General features: G+C 31.8%; 2 protein-coding genes across 3 annotated transcripts; both read left to right on the top strand.

Annotated features, from left to right (window-relative positions):
* On the top strand, positions 278–2,173 carry LOC109362434 (AAA-ATPase At5g57480-like). The gene has a single exon (XM_019608229.1). The coding sequence runs from the start codon at positions 383–385 to the stop codon at positions 1,892–1,894; it is 1,512 nt and encodes a 503-aa protein (XP_019463774.1). The 5' UTR covers positions 278–382; the 3' UTR covers positions 1,895–2,173.
* On the top strand, positions 6,515–9,392 carry LOC109362435. 2 transcript variants are annotated; one of them, XM_019608230.1, is made up of 5 exons: positions 6,515–6,791; positions 7,576–7,690; positions 7,842–8,537; positions 8,692–8,803; positions 9,020–9,392. In XM_019608230.1, exons 1-5 carry the CDS (start codon positions 6,709–6,711, stop codon positions 9,043–9,045), a joined length of 1,032 nt encoding a protein of 343 aa, XP_019463775.1. In that variant the 5' UTR covers positions 6,515–6,708; the 3' UTR covers positions 9,046–9,392. The 2 variants fall into 2 exon arrangements, with proteins under 2 accessions (XP_019463775.1, XP_019463776.1); XM_019608231.1 differs by lacking the exon at positions 8,692–8,803.

Raw genomic sequence — 14,507 nt, 5'->3', positions numbered from 1 at the left:
AGTAGAAAGTACTATAATTTAATTTTAGAAATCCAATTCAACTTGTTTGGAAAATAATAAATGCAACATTTTTCAATAAAAAATATTTTTTGCTTAAGGGGAATCAAATATGTACCACTTGAATTAACGCTCGTTGTTGGTTGAATTTATATCTTATATCTTAAGCCTTCTCTAAATTGGATTGGATATAACTAATAGCTAATTGATCATCTATTGGCACAGACAGAGTACTATCCACTGTCTTCTATAAATAGATACAACCTGGATCACTTTCAATAAATTACACAACTTCCCACTTCCATTCACCATTTTACTCTTTCCATCTTCCACAGACGCCAAAAAATCAGAAACCTTTAGAAGAAAGAAACCAAAACGGGAAACAATGAAAGAGTATTGGACCTCTTTGGCATCACTTCTTGGTGTCTTTGCTTTCTGCCAAACCATTATACAATCACTATTCCCACCACACCTTCGCTTTCTTTCACTCAAATTCTTCTCCCATTTCTTCCACTGCTTCTCCTCCTACTGCTACTTCGACATAACGGAGATTGACGGCGTCAACACCAACGAGCTCTACAACGCCGTCCAACTCTACCTCAGCTCCCATATCTCCGTCACCGGAACCCGTCTCAGCCTCACACGCGCCCTCAACTCCACCGCTTTCACCTTCGGTCTTGCCAACAATGACACCATTACTGATACCTTTAACGGCGTTAATGTGCTCTGGGAACACATCGTCACACAGAGACAATCTCAAACCTTCTCATGGCGTCCACTCCCCGATGAGAAGCGTGGCTTCACGCTCCGGATTAAGAAAAAAGATAAAACCCTGATCCTAAAATCATACCTTGATTACATTATGGAGAAAGCGAACGAGATTCGAAGGAAGAATCAAGATAGGCTTTTGTACACGAATTCACGAGGTGGGTCATTGGATTCAAGGGGTCACCCTTGGGAATCAGTGCCGTTTAAACATCCAAGCACTTTTGACACATTGGCTATGGATCCTTTGAAGAAAAATGAGATCATGGAGGATTTGCAAGATTTTGCAAATGGTCAAGGTTTTTATCAGAAAACTGGTAGAGCTTGGAAGAGGGGTTACCTTCTTTATGGTCCTCCAGGAACTGGAAAATCTAGCATGATTGCTGCTATGGCTAATTACCTTAGCTATGATATTTATGATTTGGAGTTAACTGAGGTGAATAACAATTCTGAACTTAGAAAGCTTCTTATGAAGACTAGTTCTAAGTCTATTATTGTTATTGAAGACATTGATTGTTCTATTAACCTCACTAACAGAAAGAAAAATAAAAATAGTGGTGTTAGTGGTTCTAGAGGTTACTATGATTTAAGTGCACTTGAAGTTCGAGGTGTTGGTGGCAGTGAAGAAGGTAGTGGAAATTCGATTACCCTTTCAGGTTTGTTGAATTTCAGTGATGGGTTATGGTCTTGCTGTGGAAGTGAGAGGATTTTCGTGTTTACAACTAATCACGTTGAGAAGCTTGACCCGGCTCTGTTACGTAGTGGGAGAATGGATATGCACATTTTCATGAGTTACTGTTCCTTCTCTTCGTTGAAGATTCTGCTTCAGAATTATTTGAGGTGTGAAGATAGTGACTTGGATGAATCGGTTTTGAAGGAATTGGAGGAAGTTGTTGACGTGGCACGGATGACCCCTGCTGATATAAGTGAGGTTTTGATCAAGAATCGTAGGAAGAAGAAGAAGGCAGTGATTGAGTTGTTGGAAAATTTGAAGGTCAGGGCACAGAGGAATGAGAATATTGGGGATGAAGAGCAAGAGAAAAGGGCTTTGGATAGTGACAGTCCAAGAAAAGAGTCTGAGATTGAGGACAATTGCAAGGAAGGTAAGATAGAAGAAGAGAAGAGTGACTGAAGAGTTATAGTGATTAGTGATAATGGTGGAACAATTGTTCTACAGTGTTTGAAACATAGCTGTTACTAAAGAAGTAGCAGTATTATTATACTCTGTATTCTCCAGGGTAATTGTGTTGTTTAAGAAGACAAAACTATGGGGAAATTATGGGATACGACTTTTGAGATCGAAAGAAAATGTGGATGAAGCTATTGCATCTAAACTTAAACATGTCATATAGTTCTGTCTTTTTATTAGTAGTTTTGAATGATGGAATTTATGTGTAGGGAAAATTATTTGCAAGAAACTTGGTTTCCACGCTCAATGTTATATGCTTGTTATTCAAGCAACCTTACCTTATAAACCAAGAAAATAAGTAAGAAACGGGATTGAATTTGATGAGTTGATTTATGTTTTTAGTTTATAATCTTAAATATTATAATACCACAATAATCATTATCTAAAATCAGAATCTATATCAAACACTTTTCTTGAATTTTGTTTCCTTTACACATTTTGATCTGTAGGATGGAAGGACTTTACAACCTGACATGGTTGCGGAGCCAGCTGGGATGTGTTGGTAAACATGTGGGTGCACATGGTACGGAAAGGTTGAGCTTCATGCAACATAGGGTTAATTTGGGAGTAAGATTTTGGAATAGAATGAATAGAAAGGGAAAGCTTGGAAACCATGAAATACACTTGTGAAATGACTTCTAAGTCTTCCCTTTCTCTTCATTCTCTTCCAAAATCTAATTCTCAAACTAGTAATAAGTGAGATAGAGTATTACTATTGTCTAACAAGTTGAACTTATAGAAATTGGTTGATACTGCAATTTAGCATTATCGTAGATGACAAAAATATGTGGGTGGGGTAATGCCCTGCCCAACGAATAATTACAAGGTTCAGCCTCTAATAATTTGAACTTAGAAAAGGTTTCAAAATAGACCAATTGTTACACAGCTAAAAAAGTATAATTAAATTGCATATTTGCATTGCAAACTGCAAAATACAAGGCTACAACGTTTTTTTCTTTTCACTGCTACAAATAGTGAATTAGTGATTGAGATCTTGTCCTTTTAATGCGAAAGTGATTTTTGTTAACTGCGTGAAACTTAGCTAAAACCTTTCTTTGAGAATAAAATTCCAAGTTTGCCTTATTTGTCAGTTTGCCATTTGGATTGTTACCTTTAAACTTTATTTATTAATCGGTAAAACTACTTATGTTCGAATGGACAGGATCAGAATCAGAAGGTTGCTTTGGGAAGTATAGAAGGTTGGAATCGTCTCCGACTGTGAAAGGTAATCGCTTCACAAAAAATAAATGAAAATCTAATTACAATAAAATAATAATTTTATTATTCAATAAAAAAAACTAGTCTGAAACATTTGTCTCTCTAATCCAAGTGGATTCCTATTTAGGAGGATCTAACTTGTTCCCACAAGGAGGGTTGAGGCACAAAAACAACTAGAAAGTCTTCTCATGCAATGAAAAAAGTGGACAAGACATTTAAGTCCAAAACATAGAACCGAACAATATTTGAGGATGAGTAATAAACATGTACTACTCGTCCCAGCCTCTCTCATTCTTTCTCATGAATTATGGACTTACGGTTATACGTGCATGTATGCACACCAAAGTATATAGTTCATGTGCTTGTAACAAACTATGAACACATTGAACACAATTCTTGCACTAACTTTTTAGCAAAGTATGAGGCCTATAATGACCATAGTATCTTGATTTTTTATTCTCCCCCACCAGGAGCTCATAAACATTTTTCAAGCTATAGAAATTTCATTTTTAAGGTGTTAGCGTCTTTTCTCTCTCTTCATTCTACCAAAAAACTATCAACTCATATAATTTCATATTTTTTTAATTGTTTTTGTTAGTTATTTAGAACACTCTTATGAAAAAAAATATTATCATAATATATATATCATTTGATACTTTATTAATTCTCTATTTTGTTCATAAATATTTAAATGATTCACACAATATATGTATATATTATTTAATATGTTAAATTACATACATAAAACAATAAATAATACTGAAAAATATTTATCTAAAAAAATTATTTTATTTAATGAGGTCTATATTTAAGTCAAACATAATTGAAATTGCTAGGAAAAGAAATTTTCTCATTTTAGACAAATATTTTTCTAAAATTGGGATTATTAAGTAATATTGAAAATAAGACAATTATAGAGTATAAATGGATAATCAATTCAAACATAAATGAGAGTTTGTGGCATTTCTTTAGTATCTCATCATTCTATGAGTAAAAAATTATTATTTTTTTGTATGTGGTTGTTCATCCCAATAAGTGTCATTTCCAAAAATCAATTACTTAATTTTTTGTTCATTTCGGGAATCCCTTAAAATTCTATACGACTAGACTAGCGACTTACTGGTTCGCTATAATTTAAATTTGCCATCATTTTGATTTTTTTATATATCCCTTTGTGTAATTTTCATGTAGATTAATGAAGACATTTAAAGGTGCTGACAATTGTAAGTAATTTGATTAAAATTATTCTTCAATAGTGGAATTAAATTATTTTTTCTTTCCATTAAACTTTTTGATTTAATAAAGATATTTTGGAAACAAAAGTAATTTATTATACATAAAAAATATCCTATAAATATTACGTTCTAATTTGAACGAATTCGATCCATAACTAAGATTTATGGACAACGGATAATCTTGAGGAATGGCTTAAGCAAGATGGAAGGAACAAGTAGGACTTACGCAATTAAGAAAACATAGAAGTAATAATATTTCGAAGTGAATGATCCATGCCTAAGTGTTGTTGATTAAGACGCGCTTCATGCTTATGCCTGGATTGTATAGTTCTAATGCTTAGAAACTGCTTTAACACGTTTGCCTTAAATATGCATGATTTGTCACCAAAAGCAGGTTCCTTAAAAAAACAACACATCATTATTCTAGTGTGGTAAGGTTCCATCAAATTTAAAACAATTAAAATGTTAAGAGTTTAATTTATGAGAAAGATACTTATTGGAAGGGAAGACATATACTCCAAAAAATATTAATTTCTCACAAAAAAGATAAAATAATAATATTAATAGTACAAAAATATGGATTTCTTTTACACTTAAGGGTTAGGTATAGTTAACAATATATTGGAACAATCTAAAAATCTTATATCATTAACTCACAAATATTAAAATGTGAACACTTTTAGAAATTTTCTCATTTGGTTAAGATATTATCCGAAGTGCAAAGAATTTAAGCATTTAATTTGGAAAGTAGATTAAATAATTTTCAATACATTAACAATTTTCCTTTTTAACAATTTTAATGGACTTTCAAACAAAATCTTATGGACTTTTTAACAATTTTCCTTTTTACCATATTTGAAAATAAGGACAATCTAAAAAACATATTTGTAAAATTTATAAAAAATTAAAATACACAATGCATTTAAGTTGACTAATGATTAGACTAAATTTTGAACAAATTGATTAAGGAACTCAGAAAAGGCTTGACCTTGAATATGGATCAAATTAATATTTGAATTTAAAATAGATCATAAATCAAACTAAATATAATATAATTTTTTTAAATAAATAATATGCAATTAGACATGTAAAATGACCTATATTAAACTTTTGTGAATTGTTTACGATTATGTATACTAGCGTGTCGACTACCACTCCGTGTTAGTCACCCGCATTTTTTTTGTTTTTTATGATATAGAATGTATCATTTTCATGTTATATTATTTAAGAAAAAATAATTTAAATACAAGAAATATAATATATAAACTCAATACATAGGAAAGTCTGTGTATATCTATATCTATATTTCTATACTATTAAATGTAATATATATATATATATATATATATATATATATATATATATTCTAGACGTAAAGATTTTTATAATATTATATAGCATTATTTGTATTATTTTTTGAAGAGTCCGTTATGATCAAATATAAGAGTTTAAAATCTATCCACTGACAGTGTAAAGTTTTTTACACTGTCAGCACGTCATGTATTACTTTTGTCTAAGAGTCAATGATGGTTAACAAATCAATGATGGATGATTGACTGACAGTATAAAAAACATTTACATTGTCGGTATATACATATTAAATCCTAAATCCAAATTCTTGATGATGTAGTGTATAAAACTATTCTGTGCATACACTTTTTTCTTATTAAAAAGTGCTATTAAAATATACAATTTGATAAGTTATAGTAACTAAATGTATTATATGCTTTGAAGTAATAAGATATATTATCATGAGAGAATCTTATTATACTTTATACGTTAGTATTAATTTTAGGAAAATTTAATAGTTTGAATTTGTGATTAAATCTAAAAATTAGATTTTCGAAAATATAAAGGAAAAAGAAATTGAAGTTAGTAATTGGAATCCGTCACTTATCTCATATGATGGTTAGATTTTAAAGAATTTAAAATCTAATATTATTAGTGTAAAAAATTTATATTATTAACATATTATATGCTGTTAATTTATATTATTTTTATTTGAGAATGAATATGATTAATATATAAATGGATGGTGATGATTTGTTTAGTGTATAAAGTCGTATATTAAATCCAATTTTAAAACTTAAACCTTCAAACGATTAGGAATAAAATGGAAATAAAATAGAGAGAAGTGAGTCTCTCTTCAATTGCTTCTTGGCTTCGCCATAACTCACAAGAAATTGAAGAGAGAGAATCCAGGAACAAATCCAACTACCTAGCTTCTCTTGTTGTTTTTCTTCACCAGAGATTGCTTCGTATACGTGTTTCCTTCGAACTCCGAAGAATTTTGGGCTGTTGAAGATGTTGGTAGCTAATAGTTTTGATCTATGGCGGAAGGACTCTTTCTTCTCTGCAGCGGAGGAGGTTCAGGAATCAGCTGATATGTACGTTCCCCACTTTTTTATTTGCATTTCAATTTTTTCCTATTTATGTTCTTTTTTATTTTTACTTTTTCTTTGTCTGTATTTGATTTTTAATTTCGTGTCTGCAACCGAATTTTGTTCTGCATGTCTGTTTTTATTTATTTATTATTATTATTATGGTTCTGTTGGGGGTTCTTCCATCGGTTCATTGATGATTCTCGTGTCTTTTGTTGCGCCAAGTTCTGTTTTCCTATTTTCCTTACTCAATTTGTTGCTGTCTCTTACACTTTTGTATTGTCTATTTCGGTTTTGAACTTTTAGTGGGTTACTTTTTTCTATTTATTTATGGAATAATGCATACAAGGGGTGGAATATTAGCTTTGAAATTTTCAAATATTGTTTATTTATTTATCTGGTTAAGTACTGAATTACTTATCCCCAGCATACCAGGTTCTTCTGGGGAAAAAAACTTTTGTCATGGATGATGATCTTGCAATTGCATGACAATCTCCCTTGTTAAAGTTTTTTCCTGATTTTGAGGCGAAAATAGTTATCTTTGGGCTTGAGGCAATGACGCAGCTAATGAGGTTCTAACCGAGGCGCGTCCATTGCTGGTTGAAAACTATTTTCAAACCCCCTCTTAGGCCTGGGTTTGGCTCAGGCCTCCGAGAATTTCTGGAAGGACTCCCTTCGGGGTAAAGTCCTGCAAAAAAAAGGGGAAACTAGTCATTTATTATAGTTTTTCAGTGAAACATCACTGTGATTCTGTTTGACTTGAATTTCATTTCTCTCTCCATCTTTCCAGAATGGAATCTGCGTATAGGGCATGGTTAAGAGAGAGGAGAGAAAGGTCAGCTTCTGGTGGATTAAATGAACTATGCAGGGAGCTGCAAACTGCTTTAGGTACTGCAAAATGGCAGGTATATATACTCCTAATGAATATTTGTTTTGTCTCAAAGTTCTGAAATCTTCTTATCATTGATTTTCTGATAAGTTAACTCCCTTATGAAACTGAATATTCCCTTTCAAATTTTCTATTGTTTATTTTCTGTTTTGATCATGATGAAATAGATGGAAGAATTTGAGAAAGCGATCAGGCTAAACTACCGACATCACGGTGATTTCAACATTGCCACTAGGCATAGGCAGTTTATTTCTGCTATCGAAAGCCAAATTTCCCAGGTTGAACAAGCGTTAAGGGAATCTTTTACTGAAGAAGGTAAGCAACCCCTTCGGTGGGTAAATCTCAACGAAGAAGAGCGTGATGATTTGGCTGCATTTCTATCTGGAACATGTCAGACCATACAAAGCTCTAAGGATGAGTGTGTAGAGGTCACTCCCTCCTTCAAAAAGGTTAATCCTTCCTCGAAAAGCTCCGTTCAGGAGAAATTAGTCAATAAAGAAGATAAAAATGGAAGAGTAAATTCTGCCTGCAACTGGGATATCTCTACTATTGATGAGGTTTCCGAAGATTTCAGATCTGTTAACAAGGATAGGGATCATGTGATAGAAATAAAAGCTAATTCTGTTTCTAGAAACAGTGACGAGGTAGTTTGTCAAACAGATAGGACAATTAGTACAAGGAAGACATGGAGTACTCCAAATTATAGTGCTTTAAAAATTGCAATTGCTGGAGATGAGCGGAGAAATAAACCTACAAGGCCTCTTGAGGCCACCCCGAAAGAGAAAGGATCCAGACCTCTCTTCTGGAAACAAAAATGGGAAGAATATCCTAAGGCCATGCGAGCAGTTCATATTCTCAATCAGGTTATATGAATATATTTTTATGAAAGAGATACATGGAAAAGATGGGAACTATTTTCTATGTTTGCTCTTCCATTCTTACAGTCTACATTTCTGAAATACGTCCCAATATTTGTACATTCCAAGTAGTTGCTAATGAATTTCTCATACTCTACAGTGTTCTGGTCGCATTGGTTTATTCAACAAACAATTTCGAAGTCCCTTACAATTGCGATATGGTTGTTCTGTTCAAGTTACAGTTGCCCTAATGTTGACCATTTTTATCATGGGTAAGACTTCCAATTTCCTGCTCCTAAAGGATTTTTGGCATCTGGGAATTCCATCTGTAACAAATTTGTCTCTAATTTATGTTTACTTCAGCTTTATTGTAATGTATGTTTATGTTCTCTTAATGGCTTCTATTTGAAGGCAATATATTTATTTGTTTGTTGCTTTTTTCTTTTTTGGTGTGTGGCATTACATTAACTAGCCTTCGGCTTTTGCAGGGCTTTACATTTTCGTAGTCTCATAGACAAAGGAGGTCACTGGCCGTATGAGATGTCTGGCTGTTGCGGTGGGACAAGTCCACTAAGGAGGCAGGGAAGGCAATCAATCTCACCTTATAATTTGTGGTTGTTGACATTAAGGTGAATTACTACCTGTATGTGGATACTGATAGGATAACCCTCTACATCCTACAGGAATTGGTTTCTATTTTAGTTTCCTGGGGCTGTCAATTGTATACAAATTCGTCTAATATTTAATGCTAGTTTCACTCTATTTGATCTCAATATAGCTCTATTTGGATGCAACCTTGTAATTTAATGACATTGTAGAATTTACATGATATGCAAAATTGATGACAAACTTTCACTGGTACAAGCGATTTTGTGTACTTAACTGATATTGGTGATACCTTAACTGCTTACTCTTATATATAGTTAGTAAAATTAGTTTTTAAAAAATAATTATTATATATACTTAATGGTGACCCCCTTTTTTTATCTCTCTTGATTGAAGCCTTTCTTTTGCTTTTGCTGATGTACTCACTGACTGTCACTATGGAGAGAGGTGAGGGTTATATACTTAATGGTTAAACTTGACAAAACCTGGCAGGAGATACAGGCCAGATTCTTTCTTTGATGTGTGTATTCTTGTGAATTTGTTTGTAAATTGACTGGCTAATCCAGTGCCATGTACACCATATATATAAGAAACCTGAGTTCCCACATTACTCAAGTGTCACTGAATCAGGCAGAGAAATAAGGGTAGAGTAAACTGTATGTTTGTTTTTTATCATACCAAAGCCTTTGTTTTTACCCCTTTGTGATTAAGGGTAGAGTTAACTGATTCCTGATAAAATTTTGAAGAATATGTAAGGATTTTACTGTGAGGGAATGGAGAATACCAGCAAGATTATGGTTCATACTTCATAGAGACCCTTTTCCAACTAGAGAAATTTTTTACCTACATGGCTACATGTCATCACTTCTCTTCTGAAGTATCACCTAAATTGGCATAGTTATTCATATGTATCAATAGGTAATCACATTACAAATTCATATGTATAATTGTATTAACAGTAAATTATCATGTTCTGTGCCTGTAAAAGTACCAGATATTATAAAAGGTCGAGCTACTCCAGACTACGCATGGTGCCCAAACTACAGCTAGAATTCATTTCATTATCCTTCAACAAATTAGCAAACAAGGGCAAGACTATTATCTCAATTCTAGTATTGTAGGAACATAAAGTACAAACCAGAGGTTCCAAACTAGGATCTGGAACCATTGCATAATCTCCTAGGTGTTTTCCCATGAGATCCATTTGGAATTGTGATTGTTTTTAATACCATCCATTTTTATTTTGACTTCACTTTTTAAACTTCCTGAAGTATGAAATTATATGTGATGCTCTGAGAAATAAACTTTTGGAAATGTACTTCAGGAAGGCTTCAATTTTATATATAGATAAGATAACAGTTTAGGAAGTGAAGTATAACTTCCATGAGTCGAAGTTCCAAAAACTTTTGTTGTGAAATAAGGTGACATGGATAACAATAAACATTAGGAGAAGGATAGGCTTTGTGGATTAGAAGGAAAAACCGTTTTAATTCTCTTTCAATTTTTTCTTCCTTTATATAGTAATCGTCACCAAGACAATTCCATAAGCTTAGATCACATGTCCCAACTTGATATCATCAACCTTGTTACCAAGTTGGAACATATGATCTCCTTCATATTTGTAAGTAACAATGATACTAGTAAATAACTTATACTCTAAGACAGTTTAAGAAAATAACATTAACTTATAAACATAGGATATTAAGATTTTTCTATAAGCTTTTTTTTCTCCTTATTTTATTAAGCTTGCTAGGGTAACTTATGAAAATAGAGTCATTTGGTTTTTGTTTAAGAAAAGCATTAATAAATACTTAATTAAACAATTTACCTAAGCGCACGGTGCACCAATGATTAAGGAAACGTGCTCTTTGCCTATGGCACTTAAGCTGAAACTCTGAGCAAAACAATACACGAATTCATTAGCTTCTCTAAAGTTCATATTGGTTGACATGAAAAATGTTTAAAACACCTTTTATTGGGTGAAAACACGGATGCAATATGCGTCACTATTATTTCATTGTCTATGTGAAAATTTTACAAGAAAACATTTTATCCCAAAATTTTACACCCAGATGGACCATACTAGATTTTACATTTCACATCTTTTTATTTTATCTACAAACATTTAGATTTCACATACTAAAAAACAATGTCTCCAAGAAGCTAGGTTGATTTCTACAAGCATGTGCTTACTGTAACTACTATTAGTACAGCAAAATATATTCTTATTGTAACTACTATTTTGCTTTCATTTTCATTGTTCACATTATATAATAATTGATTTATATACTAAGTTCAGTTAAAATTGTCACTTTCCACATTTTTCTTATACTATTATGATAATAAATATAGTTGGGATTGATCTTTTTTATTCATGTCCACACTGTATCATTCAAATTGAGTGAAAATTATTACATTTGAAGTGGGGGGCCAGTCCCAAAAGATATAATAATGTAGCTTTTATCATGTTCAACAAGCCATTCATAGGTAATGTCAACATGAACATGAAAAACTATAGAACCTATTATTTAAATAGTATATGCACTTCAACATAATTATGTTGCCATTTGGTATTCACTCATAAGCTATAGATAGCTTTGCTTGCTTCAAGGGAAAGATTCTCCTTTACTCTAGAGATAATAAACACCACAGTCTCCGAATTATGATACAAATTGAGTAGAGAATATGATGCTACGGATAACTTAATTTCCAAGTTTTTTTTCCACGACTTATATAAATTACAAGCTCAAAATCCAACCTAAGAAGTCAGCAGCTATAACGAGCTTATTAAATCTTTCACATTGTTTTTGGTTAACAAATTGAAATGAAAAAGAAAGGAAATAAAGAAATGAAAGTTATTATACTAAATGAGGTGATTTCTAACAAGCCAATCACAACTCAGTTTTTCAATTAACAAAATCATGATTGATTCAAGAGCAGTGAGAATAGGCATATGAGAGTGTCCTTGAAAGAAAAATTAAAGAAAAAATGAGTAATGAAAATTTTGAAAAGGAAAACCACTAAAAAATGCATAACTTTCCCTATGTTCAGATTTTTAAAAAACATTATTGGGACAGATTTTCTAGTCACTGATAAGTAAAAGTAAAAAAAAAATAGTAAAATACTATGTAAGAGATGTGTTTCGCAACAACGTTTATTGTTGCTGGCTAATATTTTATGGGCAACTCCCGAAAGTTTCATAAACAGAAACTTTTTATTTAAGGATTTAATATGTATACAAGGATAGTATAAATGTTTTTATACTGTCAGTTAATCATCCATCATTGATGTATTAACCATTATTGATTCTTAAATAAAAGTAATACAGATTAATAGTGGATAATATGATGATAATGTAAAAAACTTTACACTGTCAATGCACAGACTTTAAACTCTTTATTTAAAAGTAGTACATGATAGATGGTTAATGTAAAGAATTTAAGAAATGAAATGAATAAAATTGGGAGTTCAAATTTTCATCAAATAAGTTACAAGCTGGTCTTATAATTATGGTGAATGATAGTTTAAGTCATTAAGAAATGTAGTAAAGGAGGTTGAGGGTTCGGTTCTCACCGTCGACATATTTATATTTATATGTTAAAAATTATTTAAAAGTAGTAATTTTAAATTTTAAAGAGATGAAATAAAATAATAAAAAATCAATGGAGCAATTCTTTTCTTGTTCCTTAACATTACCCTTAATCATATTACTTAGTTGCCTCACTCTTGCTCTAATTATTTAAACTACATGCATTCGGATGGCCCGCATATCTTCATCCTAGAAATGAAAATATATGAGACAGATTTTGGTGAAATTTCTTTTCATTTCCTTTTCCTAATTCTTATCTACTTCACATATGGTCATTAATTTGACAACCAATACTTAATTTATTTTATCAGATCAATTATTAAAAAAATGAGATAGTCTCGAGTTTCTCGACTCATATTTTCGTATTTTATGATGTAGTAATAAATAGGGAAATTATTAATTAATGCTTATTACTAAAAACACCCACAATGGTGTTTTAGGAACGTTGTTATTAATAGCAATCTCTACTTTTGTATGCTTTTTATTAAGAACGTATTCCTGTTTCGCTCAATATGGTCCTGCCTGTGTTCTCTAAAACAAATAATAGAATTTCAAATATATATTTTTAGGAGATGTAAACATATATAAAATAAATGGGGAGAACGTTTAAGAATGTAAAAGCAAATCATACGAATGGATGAATATTGAATAGACTGTTACCCTATATTATATGTTATGTTGTCTCAAACCAATAAAAACATTTTAATATAATCATGACAAGATATGAAAAATGATCCGAGACAATGTATATGTGTTCTACTCTAATGATCCATATTCATAGCATTGGACACGAGTCAGGTTCTCACTCCAATAGGACCATCTGGCGTAGTCTCTGAAAATTTACTTAATGTGTTGTTCTGTGTTCTATTTGAGTCAATGAAGAATGCTTGTTGCTTGCACAAAAAACTTCTATATCTTGAAGAAGAGGAGAAGAGAGACAATGATGGATCAACGAAAGAAATTTTTTAATGCCATGGAAATTAACACCGTTAAATTTAAATGTCATCGAAATTTTAAAACTACATTTGATTCAAAATTTCAGCCATTCAAAGCATATGAAGACATATTGTTCATCAGTGACATTATTCAGCTATTCAATGATGGTGGGGTCGTTGTTAGCACAAGTAGTTTATACTTTCTTTAAAGCACATGTTTGATCAACTTCACTGGCCATCCCATAATAATAAGCCAAAAAAAGTCAACTACGTTTTATAATTCAAAAATCTCACTTTTTTCTAGTTTTTATTGTTCTCACATCACTGATTTTAAATATATTATTGTTACAAGGCGTTACGAAGAAATAAAAATACAACAATGTTATATACATCGATTACTCATTCGTAGAACTTAATCCTACAAAAGTAACATATATGATGTCTTATTTTGTAATAAAATCTTCAAGTAAAAAATTTAAAGATGTCATTGTCCACGATCAGATATACGTCAACAAATGTGAAGCAAGAAAAATATATGAAATTAAAATCAAAAAAGCAAATGGCATCCAAATACATGTATAAAGCAAAGAAATGATTAAAGCACTAACACATGCAATATGTGGGTCATTTTTTTTCTTGTTTATAGGTTGGCTAAACGTGGTTGGAGTAAAGTCTTTGATTGTGTGGGTTTGCCTATGCCTGTGCTGGTCTCCTTAGTGGATTCGTATTACTATTTGATGAGCTTTTTCATGGGGAAGAATCATGAGAAATTGTATGGGTGCTTGACTTCATCGAGTTTCAATTGTGGATCTGGTTCTCATCATAGGGGAAGCTATGTATTTGTGG

The sequence above is a fragment of the Lupinus angustifolius genome, chromosome LG12 (genome assembly GCF_001865875.1).
Source record: "Lupinus angustifolius cultivar Tanjil chromosome LG12, LupAngTanjil_v1.0, whole genome shotgun sequence".
Classification (NCBI taxonomy): domain Eukaryota; kingdom Viridiplantae; phylum Streptophyta; class Magnoliopsida; order Fabales; family Fabaceae; genus Lupinus; species Lupinus angustifolius.
The sequence above is the reverse complement of the archived record's forward strand: the minus strand, read 5'-3'. Positions and strand labels throughout refer to the sequence as shown.